Genomic DNA, 15,838 nt, shown 5'->3' on the forward strand with positions numbered 1-15,838 from the left:
CCTCAAACTTGGCCCTCCAGAGGTTTTAGAACTACATTTTCCATGATGCTCAGCCAGTCTGATATGCTGGCTGAGCATCATGTGAATGTAGTTCCAAAACCTCTGGAGGGCCAAGTTTGAGGATGTCTGGATTGGGAAGTAATAATGCCCTGTTCCTACAGTGTATAAAGGAGACTAGCAACTACTTCAATTAATTTGAAGTCATTTAGAACATACATATCTTTCTTTCCATTCAACAAGATGTCTGGTATGTGCACTCACTTTCACACTGTTCAACAAATTCAGGCCTCTGTGTTAAAAAATTAGACATTAGATGTGTGAGTCCCCATTTGTCTCTACACTGCCCAACTTCAATGTATGTGGGGAAGAGTAGATTTAAGTATGTTTCAAATGCCATGAAACACATTTGTTTGACATATATATGTTTGTAGAAAAAACTATTTTATAATTTAAAGGGACATGAAACCCGTTTTTTTTCCTTTCATGATTTAAATAGTGTACAATTTCAAACAACTTTGCAATTTACTTCTATCATCTAATTTGCTTTGTTTTCATGGTATTCTTTGTTGGAAAGCATACCTAGGTAAACTTAGGAACTGGAAGCTAGCTGGTGATTAGTCGCTGCACATATATGAACATATATATGAAGTGTTCAGCTAGCTCCCAGTAGTACAACACTGCTTTTTCAATAAAGAGAATGAAGCACAAATGATAATAGAAGTATATTTGAAAGTTGTTTAAAATTGTATGCTCTTTCTGATTCATGACCGAAAAGTTTTGGGTTTCATTTCCATCTTAATGGGAGGAGAGTCCACTGCTTCATTCATTACTTGTGGGCGATAAGAACCTGGCCACCAGGAGGAGGCAAAGACACCCCAGCCAAAGGCTTAAATACCTCCCCCACTCCCCTCATCCCCCAGTCATTCTTTGCCTTTCGTCACAGGAGGTTGGCAGAGAAGTGTTGGAAGATTCGGAGTAGTCTCTTATGGAGGGTAGTACTCCTTGAAATGGGACTGGAGTTTTGAGTAAACCTGTCAGCCTCTCAGTAAGAGCATGGATGAAAGTTAGAGTCCGGAGATGCAGGGAATGTCGTCACTGCGAAACCATCCCGACTCATGTTAACAGCTACTTGGCAGTCAGCGTTGACGAGTTTCGCTGCCTGCCTTTATTCACTCAAGTCCATGTCAGGAGCGTTGCTACTGTCACACTTGAAGGGCCGTGTTCCTGTTCCACGACGAAGATTCTGGTAAGATCGTTTAATTTATACACATATGATAACGCAAGAAGACAGGGTCACAGTGTGTCTCCTTTTATCTGTATACAATCAAGGGTTAATATCCCTATATGCATAATATCTTTTATTGTGTTATTGCTATGTCATGTGTGAGATGAGGCTCTAGCAATGTGTGAACAGTCAGGTGAAGATCGGCGCGGCCTTTTTTTGGCGTGTTTTCTCTAGTGCAAGGGCGGTCCTGCATGGCTCTCCATGTGACCGGGTGTGGCCTCTCAACTTCCTCTTTCCTGATTGGCGCTTGCAGGAGACGTAACGGTTTCTCCATGGTCCGGATCATAGGAGGTGGTGAGTGCCCCGGCCATTGGTGTATAAAGGTGCTATTTATCAATCTCAGTCTGTATTAAAGGCGCAAGCTATGGAGGACTCTGATATGTTAGAGGATACTCCCTCTTTAATTAAATCTAATACCTGTGTTTATTGTGAGGAGGTACAGGTTGATCCGCATGCTCAACTGTGTTCAACATGCTTTGATAAGATTGCAATATCTAAAAAGAATAAGATATTTAGTACTACTGAGCCGTCCACCTCTGAGGGTTCTCCGTCCCGTGAGGTGCATTCCCAACATTCATCTCCGATTACACATGTAGCTCCCCAAGGCCCTACTAATCCTCCCGCGGGAGGGGCATCATGGCCGCCAGATTTCGCTGCCCAGTTCCAAGAGGCGGTTTCTGCGGCCTTCCATGCCCTACCACGCTCTGCAAAACACAAGCAAAGGGAAATACATAGCCTTCCATCCCAGGGGTCATCTACTCCGTTGGATGTCTCTGAGAGATTATCCGATGAGGAGGATGCCTCCAACTAGTCAGAGAGTGCTCTCTCTGGGACGGAATCAGCATCTTCTAGACCTCCGGCTACGGAGGAGCCAGATTTTAAGTTTAAGATGGAGCATTTGTGCTTTTTACTGAAAGAAGTGCTTGCTACGTTGGAGGTTTCGGAACTGAAACTTCAGGAAGAACCTTCGATCCCTAAGCTAGAAAGGGTTTACAGGGTGGTGCCTCAGACCTTCCCAGTTCCCGTGAAGATAGCAACAATTATTAAGAATAAGTGGGAGAAACTCGGCTCGTCCTTTTCTCCCTCTACCTCTTTTAAAAAGCTGTTTCCGGTTCCGAACTCTCAGCTTGAGCTATGGGGGGCCATTCCTAAGGTGGATGGAGCTATCTCCACGCTCGCTAAGCGTACGACTATTCCCCTTGAGGATAGTTGGTTGTTCAAAGAGCCCATGGATAAAAAGTTAGAATCCATGTTGAGAAAGATGTTCCAACTAACGGGGTTTGTTTTCCAACCGGCAGCGGCGGCTGGAGCATCTACCTATTGGTGTGATACACTGTCAGCTATTGTCGAGGTGTAGACTCCCCTCGAGGAGATACAGGAAAATATTAAGGCCTTAATGGTGGCTAATTATTTTATCTATGATGCAAACATGCAGGTTATTCGTCTGAATGCCAAGACATCAGCTTTCTCTGTTCTAGCCCACAGGGCTCTATGGTTAAAGTCGTGGTCTGCTGACATGACTTCCAAGTCTAGATAACTATCCCTTCCGTTTCAGGGTAAAGCTCGCCAGCAGCCTGCTGCGAAGACAGAGCTGTCCAAGGGATCTTGGAAGCCATCTCAATCTTGGAACAAGTCCAAGCAGAGCAAGAAGCCCGCCGAGACAAAGTTGTCATGAAGGGGAGGCCCCTTATCTGTCGCTGGATCGCGTAGGGGGCAGACTATCTCTGTTTGCAGAGGCTTGGATGAGAGACGTACAGGATCCTTGAGTTCTGGAGGTTATCACCCAGGGTTACAGGATATAGGGGCAGATTCCTCCTGTCAAACCTATCCTCAAGTCCGGAGAAGAGAGACGCCTTTCTAGAGTGCGTGAGGGATCTCTCATCTCTCTGAGTAATTGTTCCAGTACCTCTAGCAGAAAGAGGTCTAGGGTACTATTCAAACCTTTTCGTGGTCCCAAATCCAAAAAAAGAAGGGCACGTTCCACCCAATACTGGACCTGAATTGCCTAAACAAGTTTCTGGCAGTTCCATCGTTTAAAATGGAGATGATCAGATTGATCCTGCCCCTAGTTCAAGAGGGGCAATTTATGACGACAATAGACTTGAAAGATGCCTACCTTCACGTGCCAATCCACAAGGAGCACGTCAGGTTCCTAAGATTCGCATTTCTGGACCAACGCTTACAGTTTGTGACCCTACCGTTCAGTCTGGCGACTGCCCCAAGAGTCTTTATGAAGGTTCTGGGGGAGCTGCTCGCGGTAGCGAGAGCCAGAAGTATTGCGGTGGCTCCTTATCTGGACGATATTCTGGTCCAGGCTCCGTCCTGCAGTCTTGCGGAGGACCACTCGAGGGCTCTTCTTCTTCCCCTTCGATCCCATGAATGGAAGATAAATGAAGGAAAGAGTTCTCTGGTTCCCAGCAACAAGGTGGAGTTCCTGGGTACGATAATAGATTCCATATCTATGAAGATATTCTTGACAGATCAGAGACGTTCCAAGATTGCATCCAGCTTTCTTGCCCTTTAGACCTCCTCAAGGCTATCGGTGGCCAGGTGTATGGAGGTGATTGGGCTCATGGTATCCAGCATAGATGTCATTCTATTTTGCCAGGTTCCATCTCAGACCTCTTCAGTTATGCATGTTAAGACAATTGAACGGCGATCACTCAGATCTATCCCAACAAATCTCTCTGGACAACCGAGTGAGGGAATCCCTCTCTTGGTGGATCAGTCCGGGATAGCTGGCCCAGGGGACATCCTTCTTGAGGCCATCCTGGGAGATTGTGACCACGGACACAAGTCTATCAGGATGGGGAGCTGTTTGGGGTGCCCGAAGGGCACAGGGCAGGTGGACTTGAGAGGAGTCGACTCTACCAATAAATATTCTGGAACTTCGAGCGATATTCAATGCTCTAAGGGGTTGGCCCCACCTGGGGCCATCCCGATTCATCAGATCCCAGTCAGACAACATTACCTCGGTGGCTTACATAAACCATCAGGGGGGAACGAGAAACTCCCTAGCCATGAGGGAAGTATCTCAGATTCTGGAATGGGCAGCGACTCACAGCTGTTTGCTCTCAGCGATCCTCTTTCCAGTTGTGGACAATTGAGAAGCTGACTTTCTCAGCAGACAAACGTTTCATCCGGGGGAATGGTCTCTCCATCGCGAGGTGTTTGCGGAGATCTACAACAGATGGGGGACGCCGGAGATAGACCTCATGGTGTCCAGACTCAACTTCAAGCTACCCAGATATGGGTGGCGGTCCAGGGACACAAAGGCAGAGCTGATAAATGCCTTAGCGTTGCCTTGGGAGTTCAATCTAATTTACATTTTTCCACCGTTGTCACTTCTTCCTCGGGTGGTGGCCCGCATCAAACAGGAGCAAGCTTCGACCATTCTAATTGCTCCGTTGTGGCCACAGAGGACGTGGTTTGCGGATCTATTGGGGATGTCATTGTCTCCTCCGTGGAGGTTACCCTGTCATAGAGATCTGCTGATTTAGGGTCCCTTTCGACACCAAAATCTTGATTCTCTGAGGCTGACTGCATGGGGATTGAACGCCTAGTCTTGGCTAAGAGAGGGTTTTCTGAGAGAGTAATTGATACTCTCATCCAGGCCAGGAAGCTGGTCACTCATTGCATCTATCATAAGGTGTGGATGACCTACTTGTCCTGGTGTGAGGAACGTGGATATCCCTGGCACAAGGTTAGGGTATCCAGGATTCTGGCCTTTCTCCAGGATGGACTGGATAAGGGTCTTGCTGCCAGTTCCTTAAAGGGACAGATTTCTGCGTTATCGGTGCTGTTACACAAGAAGCTAGTGGAGCTTCCTGATATTCAGTCCTTTGTTCAGGCTCTGTCTAGGATCAGACCTGTCTTTAGGAATTCTACTCCTCCTTGGAGCTTAAACTTGGTCCTTAAGGTTTTGCAGAGGGCTCCGTTTGAGCCTATGCATGCGCTTGACATTAAGATTATTTCCTGGAAGTTTTCTATTTCTTCTGGCTATTGCATCGGCTCGCAGGGTCTCTGAGTTAGAGGCAATCTGAGCCCCCTTACCTAGTTTTTCACACTTTTAAGACTGTGCTTCGCAATGGGTTGGGATTTCTTCCCAAGGTGGTGTCCGATTGTAACATCAATCAGGAGATAGTAGTTCCTTCTTTGTATCCTAACCCTTCCTCGTCTAAGGAGAGGCTACTGCATAACTTGGATGTGGTTCGAGTCTTGAAGTTTTATTTTCAGGCCACGAAAGATTTCAGACAGACTTCATCCTTATTTGTGGTGTATTTAGGGAAGCGTAGGGGGCAGAGGGCCTCTCCCACTTCTCTGTCTTTTTTGGTTAAGGAGCATTATCTGTTTGGCATATGAGACAGCGGGACATAAGCCTCCTCAGAGGATTACGGCTCACTCAACTAGAGCTGAGGCCTCTGGAGCAGATTTGTACGGCGACTACTTGGTCTTCCTTACATACTTTTACAAAGTTTTACAAATTTGATGTTTTTGCTTTGGCGGAAGCTGTGTTTTGGAGACAGGTTCTGCAGGCTGTGGTGCCCTCAGTATAGGGTTCGCCTCCTTTTACGTTTTTGTTCATTCAGTGTCCTCTAGAGCTTGGGTATTTGTTCCCATAAGTAATGAATGAAGCAGTGGACTCTCCTCCCATTAAGACGGAAAACATAAATTATGCTTTCCTGATAATTTCATTTTCATCTGTGGGAGGAGAGTCCATTGCTCCCGCCCGTTTTGCTCCGGTGGGCGGACCTAAATTTAATATTATTCTTCTGGCACCATTTATACCCTGATATTTCTCCTACTGTTAAATGTTCCCTTGGCAGAATGACTGGGTGGTGAGAGGAGTGGGGGAGGTATTTAAGCCTTTGGCTGGGGCGTCTTTGCCTCCTCCTGGTGGCCAGGTTCTTATTTCCCACAAGTGATGAATGAAGCAGTGGACTCTACTCCCACAGATGGAAATGAAATAATCAGGTAAGCATAATTTATGTTTTCCCTTTAACAGGCACATGACTTACAATCCAGTATGGTTGTAGATCACATTTATGCCCATTTATCATACATTTACACTTTAGTGCCACTAGCAACATTTTGCAAAATGCCACTGGCGCACTGAATATGCAGGGGTAAAATAAGTTTGCCTTAAAAGTAGGGTTGCACCGATACCAAGTATTTGCATGAGTACTTGTACTCGTGCAAATGCACCGATACTTAAACCGATACCTCCACTTCCTACCCATATTCTATCTTGTGGCGTTTTTTCAAACTGCACGTTCTCATTTCATTTTAAACTGGAGTGGAGACTAAACTAAAAATTGTTTACTACCGTTCTGCCAATACAAATTGCTGTTATTTGTATTATTGTAGGAGAGATCACTGTACCTCGTTCAGACAAATCCCTGAAGTACTGGGCAGTTAATAAACAGATTTCCAGCTCTGGCTAAAATGGGCCAAAAATATCTTTCTGCCCCATGCAGTAGTGTGGAAAGTTCAACTTAGAGTCGAACCTCCATACGAATGTCAGATTGATGTTATATAACAGCCCTACAACCCAATTGCATAACCCCTTTAAATTTAATATTTTATTGTAATATTTTTTATTTATAAACATGTTCAGTGAACTTTTTTATTATTTCATAATGTCTTTTGAATTACAGTCCTTTATAATTATAAAGAAGGAATCTTAAATAATTAGTCTGTATTGTGCTTGGTAAACTGTCACATGACATAAAATAAAAAAAAAGTATCGGTAATTGGTATCGGCGAGTATTTGAAAACAATTATCGGTACTTGTACTCGGTCATAAAAAATATGGTATCGGTGCAACCCTACTTAAAAGTTATCCTTCTATAAATTAGATTTATTCATTTTTTATAATAAAAGATTATTTTTGCAAATCTATGTGTGTTTAGGTACAATTAATTGTGTTTCAGATGTGATTTATGTGCTCTTAAGTGAGAGAAAAAAAGGAGATTTAAGAAAGGTGTTTTATGGGGCTAAAATTGCAGAAATGTATGTTCTGGATATAAAAATGTAACACCCTAGGTTACTGCCAGAGGGAAAATGGGTTCTGTGTGTTAAATGGTAAATGGGAGTCAGCATTAAATTTTGTGATTCAGATAAAAAGTAAACTAGTTTTGTCTATAACATTGTTACAAACATAGTTGCAAACTGTTGCCATATTGTGCCTGATCCGGCCTCAATATGGTCTCATGGAAAGGATCTAAATCTCAAACAAAGGCTGAAAGAGAAAGAGGTACATCTGATAAGTCAATAGGAAAATGTTTAAATACGTTACTTCAGAATTCTGATTCATGTCCCTTTAACTGCAAAAAAATGCATGTAATACTTACATATATATATATAGGAGGTGTTTATTGTTCCCCAGCAGTTACACAACTGAAAGGCATTTAGTTCTTGCAATGAATTGATGCCAGCCTACATAACACAATTCTGCATTATGTTCAGAACTTTAATATTCTGATGATCAGACTTCTGTAAAATAAGCATTGGTGGTCATCAAAGTGAAAATGAATGAAGTAATTAATAAATGTAGATAGTTAATGGAGATATGCAAATGTTTCTGTATTTTATAAAGTCTTTTATCTTCCTGGCTGCTCAGTCTCATGGGGTCTGTTTCTGAGAACAGATCTCCCTTGTGCTACTCCTCATTAACCCATTGCTTGTTTCTGCAGATACGGGGAATGTCCATAGATCAAGCCATAGCTCAGCTGGAGTTTAATGATAAGAAAGGAGCCAAAATTATGAAGGAGGTGAGAGGTGGATGTTTTATTTGACTTGTTGAATATTGTTGGGAGGGGAAGTGTGTTGACGTAGACCAGGGCTTCTAACATTCTTAATTGAGGGACACGCTGGGATATAGTTTTTCACCCATAGAGCCAATAAACATACAGACATTCTGTTAACCAGTAATAGTGTGAGTCACAAAGACTTCACCATAAAATTACACATATGATGCACATGACGACATCAGGCTTACATTTAGCCAATAAAGTTAAAGGGACACTTTACCCAAAAAATTTCTTTCATGATTAAGGTAGAGAATACAATTTTAAACAGCATTCCAATTTACGTCTATTATCTAATTTGCTTCATTCTTTAGATATCCTTTAATGAAGAAATATCAATGCACATGGTGAGCCAATCACAGGAGGCATCTGTGTGCAGCTACCAATCAACAGCTACTAAGCATATCTAGATATGCTTTCCAGCAAGGAATATTACGAGAATAAAGCAAATTAGATAAGAGAAGTAAATTAGAAAGTTGTTTATAATTATATGCTCTTTCTAAATCATGAAAGAAAAAATTTGGGTTTCATGTCCCTTTAATTTAATAATTGCAGGGGACAAATTTAGAAGCCTGGGATGCAGCATGGTAGGTCCCTGGGCCATAGGTTGGACAGCAATTTGACAAACAGCCCATTGCTGTCCTTATGGCATTCCATCCGGTTAAATAAATTGTATACCTTTTAAAGGGACATTAACTCATAGCATATAAAAGCAACTAAGCACTGCATTGCAAAATAAATGTTTTAAAATAATATAACATTTTCATTTCAATAGCACAATTTACATAGTTTTGGAAATCAAGTGCAGTTCAGGGACACAACGGAAAATGTAAATTAACTTTGTGGTCTGATCTAACCAATCATTGTATAGGCTCAGGTAAATTACGCTATACTTAATTATAATGCAAGAACGCTAAGCTCTCTGGATGGAGCAGAACAAGTATACTTGATATTTTATAGCAAAAAAAGTATTGAATGTACATTGTAAAGCGGTTTTATGTTCCTTAAATAAAACATTTTATGATGCGATTAAAGGGAAACTGCATGATGACTAGTTCTCAAGCAGATAACCTGTCCGTTTGCACACACCACATGCAACGCAGCATCGTTCAGCAAAATGTAATATTGCACGATAGCTCTCTTGTGCAATCCCCCCTGCTTTCATGAAACCAATTGCACGATAGCAGGCCTGCCAATCAGAATAGCTCTCTTGTGCAATCCCTCCCCCTGCTTTATGCAACCAATTGCACGATAGCAGACCCTGCCAATCAGAATAGCTCTCTTGTGCTATCCCTCCCCTGCTTTTATGCAACCAGTTGCACAATAGCAGGGCCTGCTAATCAGAATAGCTGTCTTGTGCAATCCCTCCCCCTGCTTCATGCAACCAATTGCATGATAGCAGGCCCTGCCAATCAGAATAGCTCTCTTGTGCTATCCCTCCCCCTGATTTCATGCAACTTATTCCATGATAGCAGGCCCTGCCAATCAGAATAGCTCTCTTGTGCTATCCCTCCCCCTGATTTCATGCAACTTATTCCATGATAGCAGGCCCTGCCAATCAGAATAGCTCTCTTGTGCTATCCCTCCCCCTGATTTCATGTAACTTATTCCATGATAGCAGGCCCTGCCAATCAGAATAGCTCTCTTGTGCTATCCCTCCCCCTGATTTCATGCAACTTATTCCATGATAGCAGGCCCTGCCAATCAGAATAGCTCTCTTGTGCTATCCCTCCCCTTGCTTTTATGCAACCAATTGCACAATAGCAGATCCTGCCAATCACCCTAAATAAGCCAATTCAGGATGATTTATCACCGTCACCTTAGAGGTTCTGGAGAGGATAAGAAGCAGAAGATGCTTCATAAATGGTGTGGTTGCAGGCTGGCTTGTGCAAGTCTACGCAGCAGTGTGTCAAACGCTGCTAATGCAGCTTGATAAATTCTGCTTTAAATATTAATGTCCTTTTACTAAAACATTTTAATTATTCCAGCAGTTATTTTTTCCTTGCATTTTAACACCCCCAGATATCAACATACTCATAAATAAAAATGTTTTGTTTATGAAATCTGTAGTCACAAACTTCCTCTTTTATTATAATGCAGTAATGTAAAAGCGATGTTTTATATTCCTGATATTTGTGTCATATACTTGTTATCTGTCATTTTCTTTCTGAAATATGTAACTGATCAATTCCTGCTTTAGAATTGGTAGAGCTTTTAATGTAACATTTAACAACAACAACAAAAATGATTTCTATATGTAATTGGTTTTCCAGCAGAATACTGCGTCAGGGTATTTCAATAGAACAATCACACTTCATCTGCATCTCATCTTACAAGTTATCTTCCTGTATCACTTTAAATAACTCCGACCAAATATTATAGTTTCCCTTTGATTGCAGATCCAATATTTGTTGATGAAAGTGCAGGATGCAAGCAAGTTCTAGCACCTAATTATTATCACTGTGAGTAGGTGCAGAAAGTGTGCCTAGCCGATTTAATAGAACAAGCAATCATTTCAAGAGTGAAAAAAAGCAAATAAATAAAATTGTGCTAAACCGACATAGAAACATATTATTTATGTTCACAGGAGGAAATATATATTTGAATAAAGTTTCAAAACTTTCGTATGAACAAAAGAATTCTATTATTTTTCATCTAGTTAAAAATCTTAGATACGTATCTTTTAAAACTGTAGGTTTTTTTTACAAGTAACAGGTGTCAACCAGCAGTTTTAATGTAGTTTCACAGGACACTTGTGACCCTCTTCTAAAACACTGGGGACAAAGATCAGGTCATTAGTTCTTATCCAGTAAAAATCCTGAATAAAATGTACAGCTAGTGACCATTTTGTTGTATAAATACAGCTCACGTGACGCATGAAAATTCCTTCCTTTGTCGCTGCACTGGCCTTTTAGTGTCCACAAAGCTTGGCACCTGCCACAATTTCTCCCTTCAATTTGTTCCTCAAATTCTAAGGCCTAGATTTAGAGTTCGGCGGTAGCCGTCAAAACCAGCGTTAGAGGCTCCTAACGCTGGTTTTGGGCGCCCGCTGGTATTTGGAGTCAGTGATTAAAGGGTCTAACGCTCACTTTACAGCCGCGACTTTTCCATACCGCAGATCCCCCTACGCCATTTGCGTAGCCTATCTTTTCAATGGGATCTTTCTAACGCCGGTATTTAGAGTCGTTTCTGCAGTGAGCGTTAGAGCTCTAACGACAAAATTCCAGCCGCCTGAAAATAGCAGGAGTTAAGAGCTTTCTGGCTAACGCCGGTTTATAAAGCTCTTAACTACTGTACCCTAAAGTACACTAACACCCATAAACTACCTATGTACCCCTAAACCGAGGTCCCCCCACATCGCCGCCACTCGATTAAAAATTTTAACCCCTAATCTTCCGACCGCCACCTACGTTATACTTATGTACCCCTAATCTGCTGCCCCTAACCCCGCCGACCCCTATATTACATTTATTAACCCCTAATCTGCCCCCCACAACATCGCCGCCAGCTACTTAAAATAATTAACCCCTAATCTTCCGACCGCAAAGCGCCGCCACCTACGTTATCCCTATGTACCCCTAATCTGCTGCCCCTAACACCGCCGACCCCTATATTATATTTATTATCCCCTAATCTGCCCCCCTCAACGTCGCCGACACCTGCCTACACTTATTAACCCCTAATCTGCCGAGCGGACCGCACCGCTACTATAATAAAGTTATTAACCCCTAACCCGCCTCACTAACCCTATCATAAATAGTATTAACCCCTAATCTGCCCTCCCTAACATCGCCGACACCTAACTTCAATTATTAACCCCTAATCTTCCGATCGGAGCTCACCGCTACTATAATAAATGTATTAACCCCTAAAGCTAAGTCTAACCCTAACACTAACACCCCCCTAACTTAAATATAATTTTAATCTAACGAAATAAATTAACTCTTATTAAATAAATTAATCCTATTTAAAGCTAAATACTTACCTGTAAAATAAATCCTAATATAGCTACAATATAAATTATAATTATATTAGAGCTATTTTAGGATTAATATTTATTTTACAGGCAACTTGGTATTTATTTTAACTAGGTACAATAGCTATTAAATAGTTAAGAACTATTTAATAGTTACCTAGTTAAAATAATAACAAATTTACCTGTAAAATAAATCCTAACCTAAGATATAATTAAACCTAACACTACCCTATCAATAAAATAATTAAACTACCTACAATTACCTACAATTAACCTAACACTACACTATCAATAAATAAATTAAATACAATTGCTACAAATAAATACAATTAAATAAACTAGCTAAAGTACAAAAAATAAAAAAGAACTAAGTTACAGAAAATAAAAAAATATTTACAAACATAAGAAAAATATTACAACAATTTTAAACTAATTACACCTACTCTAAGCCCCCTAATAAAATAACAAAGCCCCCCAAAATAATAAATTCCCTACCCTATTCTAAATTAAAACAGTTACAAGCTCTTTTACCTTACCAGCCCTGAACAGGGCCCTTTGCGGGGCATGCCCCAAGAAGTTCAGCTCTTTTGCCTGTTAAAAAAAACATACAATACCCCCCCCCAACATTACAACCCACCACCCACATACCCCTAATCTAACCCAAACCCCCCTTAAATAAACCTAACACTAATCCCCTGAAGATCTTCCTACCTTGTCTTCACCATCCAGGTATCACCGATCCGTCCTGGCTCCAAGATCTTCATCCAACCCAAGGGGGGGTTGGCGATCCATAATCCGGTGCTGAAGAGGTCCAGAAGAGGGTCCAAAGTCTTCATCCTATCCGGCAAGAAGAGGACATCCGGACCGGCAAACATCTTCTCCAAGCGGCATCTTCTATCTTCTTCCATCCGGTGCGGAGCGGGTCCATCTTGAAGCAGGCGACGCGGATCCATCCTCTTCTTCCGATGTCTCCCGACGAATGACGGTTCCTTTAAGGGACGTCATCCAAGATGGCGTCCCTCGAATTCCGATTGGCTGATAGGATTCTATCAGCCAATCGGAATTAAGGTAGGAATTTTCTGATTGGCTGATGGAATCAGCCAATCAGAATCTAGTTCAATCCGATTGGCCGATCCAATCAGCCAATCAGATTGAGCTCGCATTCTATTGGCTGATCGGAACAGCCAATAGAATGCGAGCTCAATCTGATTGGCTGATTGGATCAGCCAATCGGATTGAACTTGATTCTGATTGGCTGATTCCATCAGCCAATCAGAAAATGCCTACCTTAATTCCGATTGGCTGATAGAATCCTATCAGCCAATCGGAATTCGAGGGACGCCATCTTGGATGACGTCCCTTAAAGGAACCGTCATTCGTCGGGAGACATCGGAAGAAGAGGATGGATCCGCGTCGCCTGCTTCAAGATGGACCCGCTCCGCACCGGATGGAAGAAGATAGAAGATGCCGCTTGGAGAAGATGTTTGCCGGTCCGGATGTCCTCTTCTTGCCGGATAGGAGGAAGACTTTGGACCCTCTTCTGGACTTCTTCAGTGGATGTCTAGCCCCCGCTTGGGTTGGATGAAGATATCGGAGCCAGGACGGATCGGTGAACCTGGTATGGTGAAGACAAGGTAGGAAGATCTTCAGGGGCTTAGTGTTAGGTTTATTTAAGGGTGGTTTGGGTTAGATTAGGGGTATGTGGGTGGTGGGTTGTAATGTTGGGGGGGGGGGGGTATTGTATGTTTTCTTTTACAGGCAAAAGAGCTGAACTTCTTGGGGCATGCCCCGCAAAGGGCCCTGTTCAGGGCTGGTAAGGTAAAAGAGCTTGTAACTTTTTAAATTTAGAATAGGGTAGGGAATTATTTATTTTGGGGGGCTTTGTTATTTTATTAGGGGGCTTAGAGTAGGTGTAATTAGTTTAAAAATGTTGTAATATTTTTTCTTATGTTTGTAAATATTTTTTTATTTTCTGTAACTTAGTTCTTTTTTATTTTTTGTACTTTAGCTAGTTTATTTAATTGTATTTATTTGTAGCAATTGTATTTAATTTATTTATTGATAGTGTAGTGTTAGGTTAATTGTAGGTAATTGTAGGTAGTTTATTTAATTATTTTATTGATAGGGTAGTGTTAGGTTTAATTATATCTTAGGTTAGGATTTATTTTACAGGTAATTTTGTATTTATTTTAACTAGGTAACTATTAAATAGGTATTAACTATTTAATAGCTATTGTACCTGGTTAAAATAAATACCAAGTTGCCTGTAAAATAAATATTAATCCTAAAATAGCTAAAATATAATTATAATTTATATTGTAGCTATATTAGGATTTATTTTACAGGTAAGTATTTAGCTTTAAATAGGATTAATTTATTTAATAAGAGTTAATTTATTTCGTTAGATGTAAATTATATTTAAGTTAGGGGGGTGTTAGTGTTAGGGTTAGACTTAGCTTTAGGGGTTAATACATTTATTAGAATAGCGGTGAGCTCCTATCGGAAGATTAGGGGTTAATAATTGAAGGTAGGTGTCGGCGATGTTAGGGAGGGCAGATTAGGGGTTAATACTATTTATGATAGGGTTAGTGAGACGGATTAGGGGTTAATAACTTTATTATAGTAGCGCTCAGGTCCGCTCGGCAGATTAGGGGTTAATAAGTGTAGGCAGGTGTCGGCGACGTTGTGGGGGGCAGATTAGGGGTTAATAAATATAACATAGGGGTTGGCGATGTTAGGGCAGCAGATTAGGGGTACATAGGGATAACGTAGGTTGCGGCGGTTTACGGAGCGGCAGATTAGGGGTTAAAACTGTAATGCAGGGGTCAGCGATAGCGGGGGCGGCAGATTAGGGGTTAATAAGTGTAAGGTTAGGGGTGTTTAGACTCGGGGTTCATGTTAGGGTGTTAGATGCAGACTTAGAAACTGTTTCCCCATAGGAAACAATGGGGCTGCGTTAGGAGCTGAACGCTGCTTTTTTGCAGGTGTTAGGTTTTTTTTCAGCTCAAACAGTCCCATTGTTTCCTATGGGAGAATCGTGCACGAGCACGTTTTTGAGGCTGGCCGCGTCCGTAAGCAACTCTGGTATCGAGAGTTGCATTTGCGGTAAAAATGCCCTACGCTCCTTTTTTGGAGCCTAACGCAGCATTTGTTTTAACTCTCGATACCAGAGTTAAATTTATGGTGCGGCCAGAAAAAAGCCAGCGGAGCGTTAACAGCCCTTTTACCGCCGAACTCTAAATCTAGGCCTTTGGTTGGCCCCTCTTTTAGTCCTGTTAATATGTCCCTCTTTCCTTATGGGAAGTCAGGAGTAGCCCAAACCAGACCTAGATAACTAAAATATTTGCCAAACTATACCCAGATCCTACCTTGGCGTGTATAGGCAGAATCTTGCCGTTTTTAGAATTGTTTGTATGTTTAAAATTAAACAAATGCTGAATATGGCCACGGGCAGCAAAAATATATCTTTGACTGTGTAGCCAAAAATTCTAACGCCAGCCTTGGTTATGGCCAAAGTGACAGGGCTATCTCTTAAAGGGATATGAAACCCAATTTTTTTTTCTTTGATTATTCAGATAGAGCATGCAATTTTAAACAACTTTCTAATGTACTTTTATTATCACATTTTCGTTTTTCTCTTGGTATTTTTTGTTGAAAAGCAGGGACATATGCTTAGGCGTTTGACTAGAGCACTATATTGCCGCAGTTATGCAATAATGTTACCTATTTGCAAGAGCACGAGGTAGCAGCACTATTTATTGCCATGTA

The 15,838-nt window shown here is 41.6% G+C and overlaps 1 protein-coding gene across 4 annotated transcripts in view; it reads left to right on the plus strand.

The window, feature by feature from the left end:
* MRPL22 (mitochondrial ribosomal protein L22) overlaps window positions 1–15,838 on the plus strand; it is a 53,648-nt gene that overhangs the window by 30,402 nt on the left and 7,408 nt on the right. For all 4 annotated transcript variants that reach the window (XM_053718715.1, XM_053718713.1, XM_053718714.1 and 1 more), the window contains one exon: window positions 7,981–8,058. In XM_053718715.1, coding sequence (XP_053574690.1) covers window positions 7,981–8,058 — 78 coding nt within the window. The remainder of the gene's footprint in view (window positions 1–7,980; window positions 8,059–15,838) is intronic.

Source organism: Bombina bombina, chromosome 6, assembly GCF_027579735.1.
Source record: "Bombina bombina isolate aBomBom1 chromosome 6, aBomBom1.pri, whole genome shotgun sequence".
In the NCBI taxonomy this organism is placed as follows: Eukaryota; Metazoa; Chordata; class Amphibia; order Anura; family Bombinatoridae; genus Bombina; species Bombina bombina.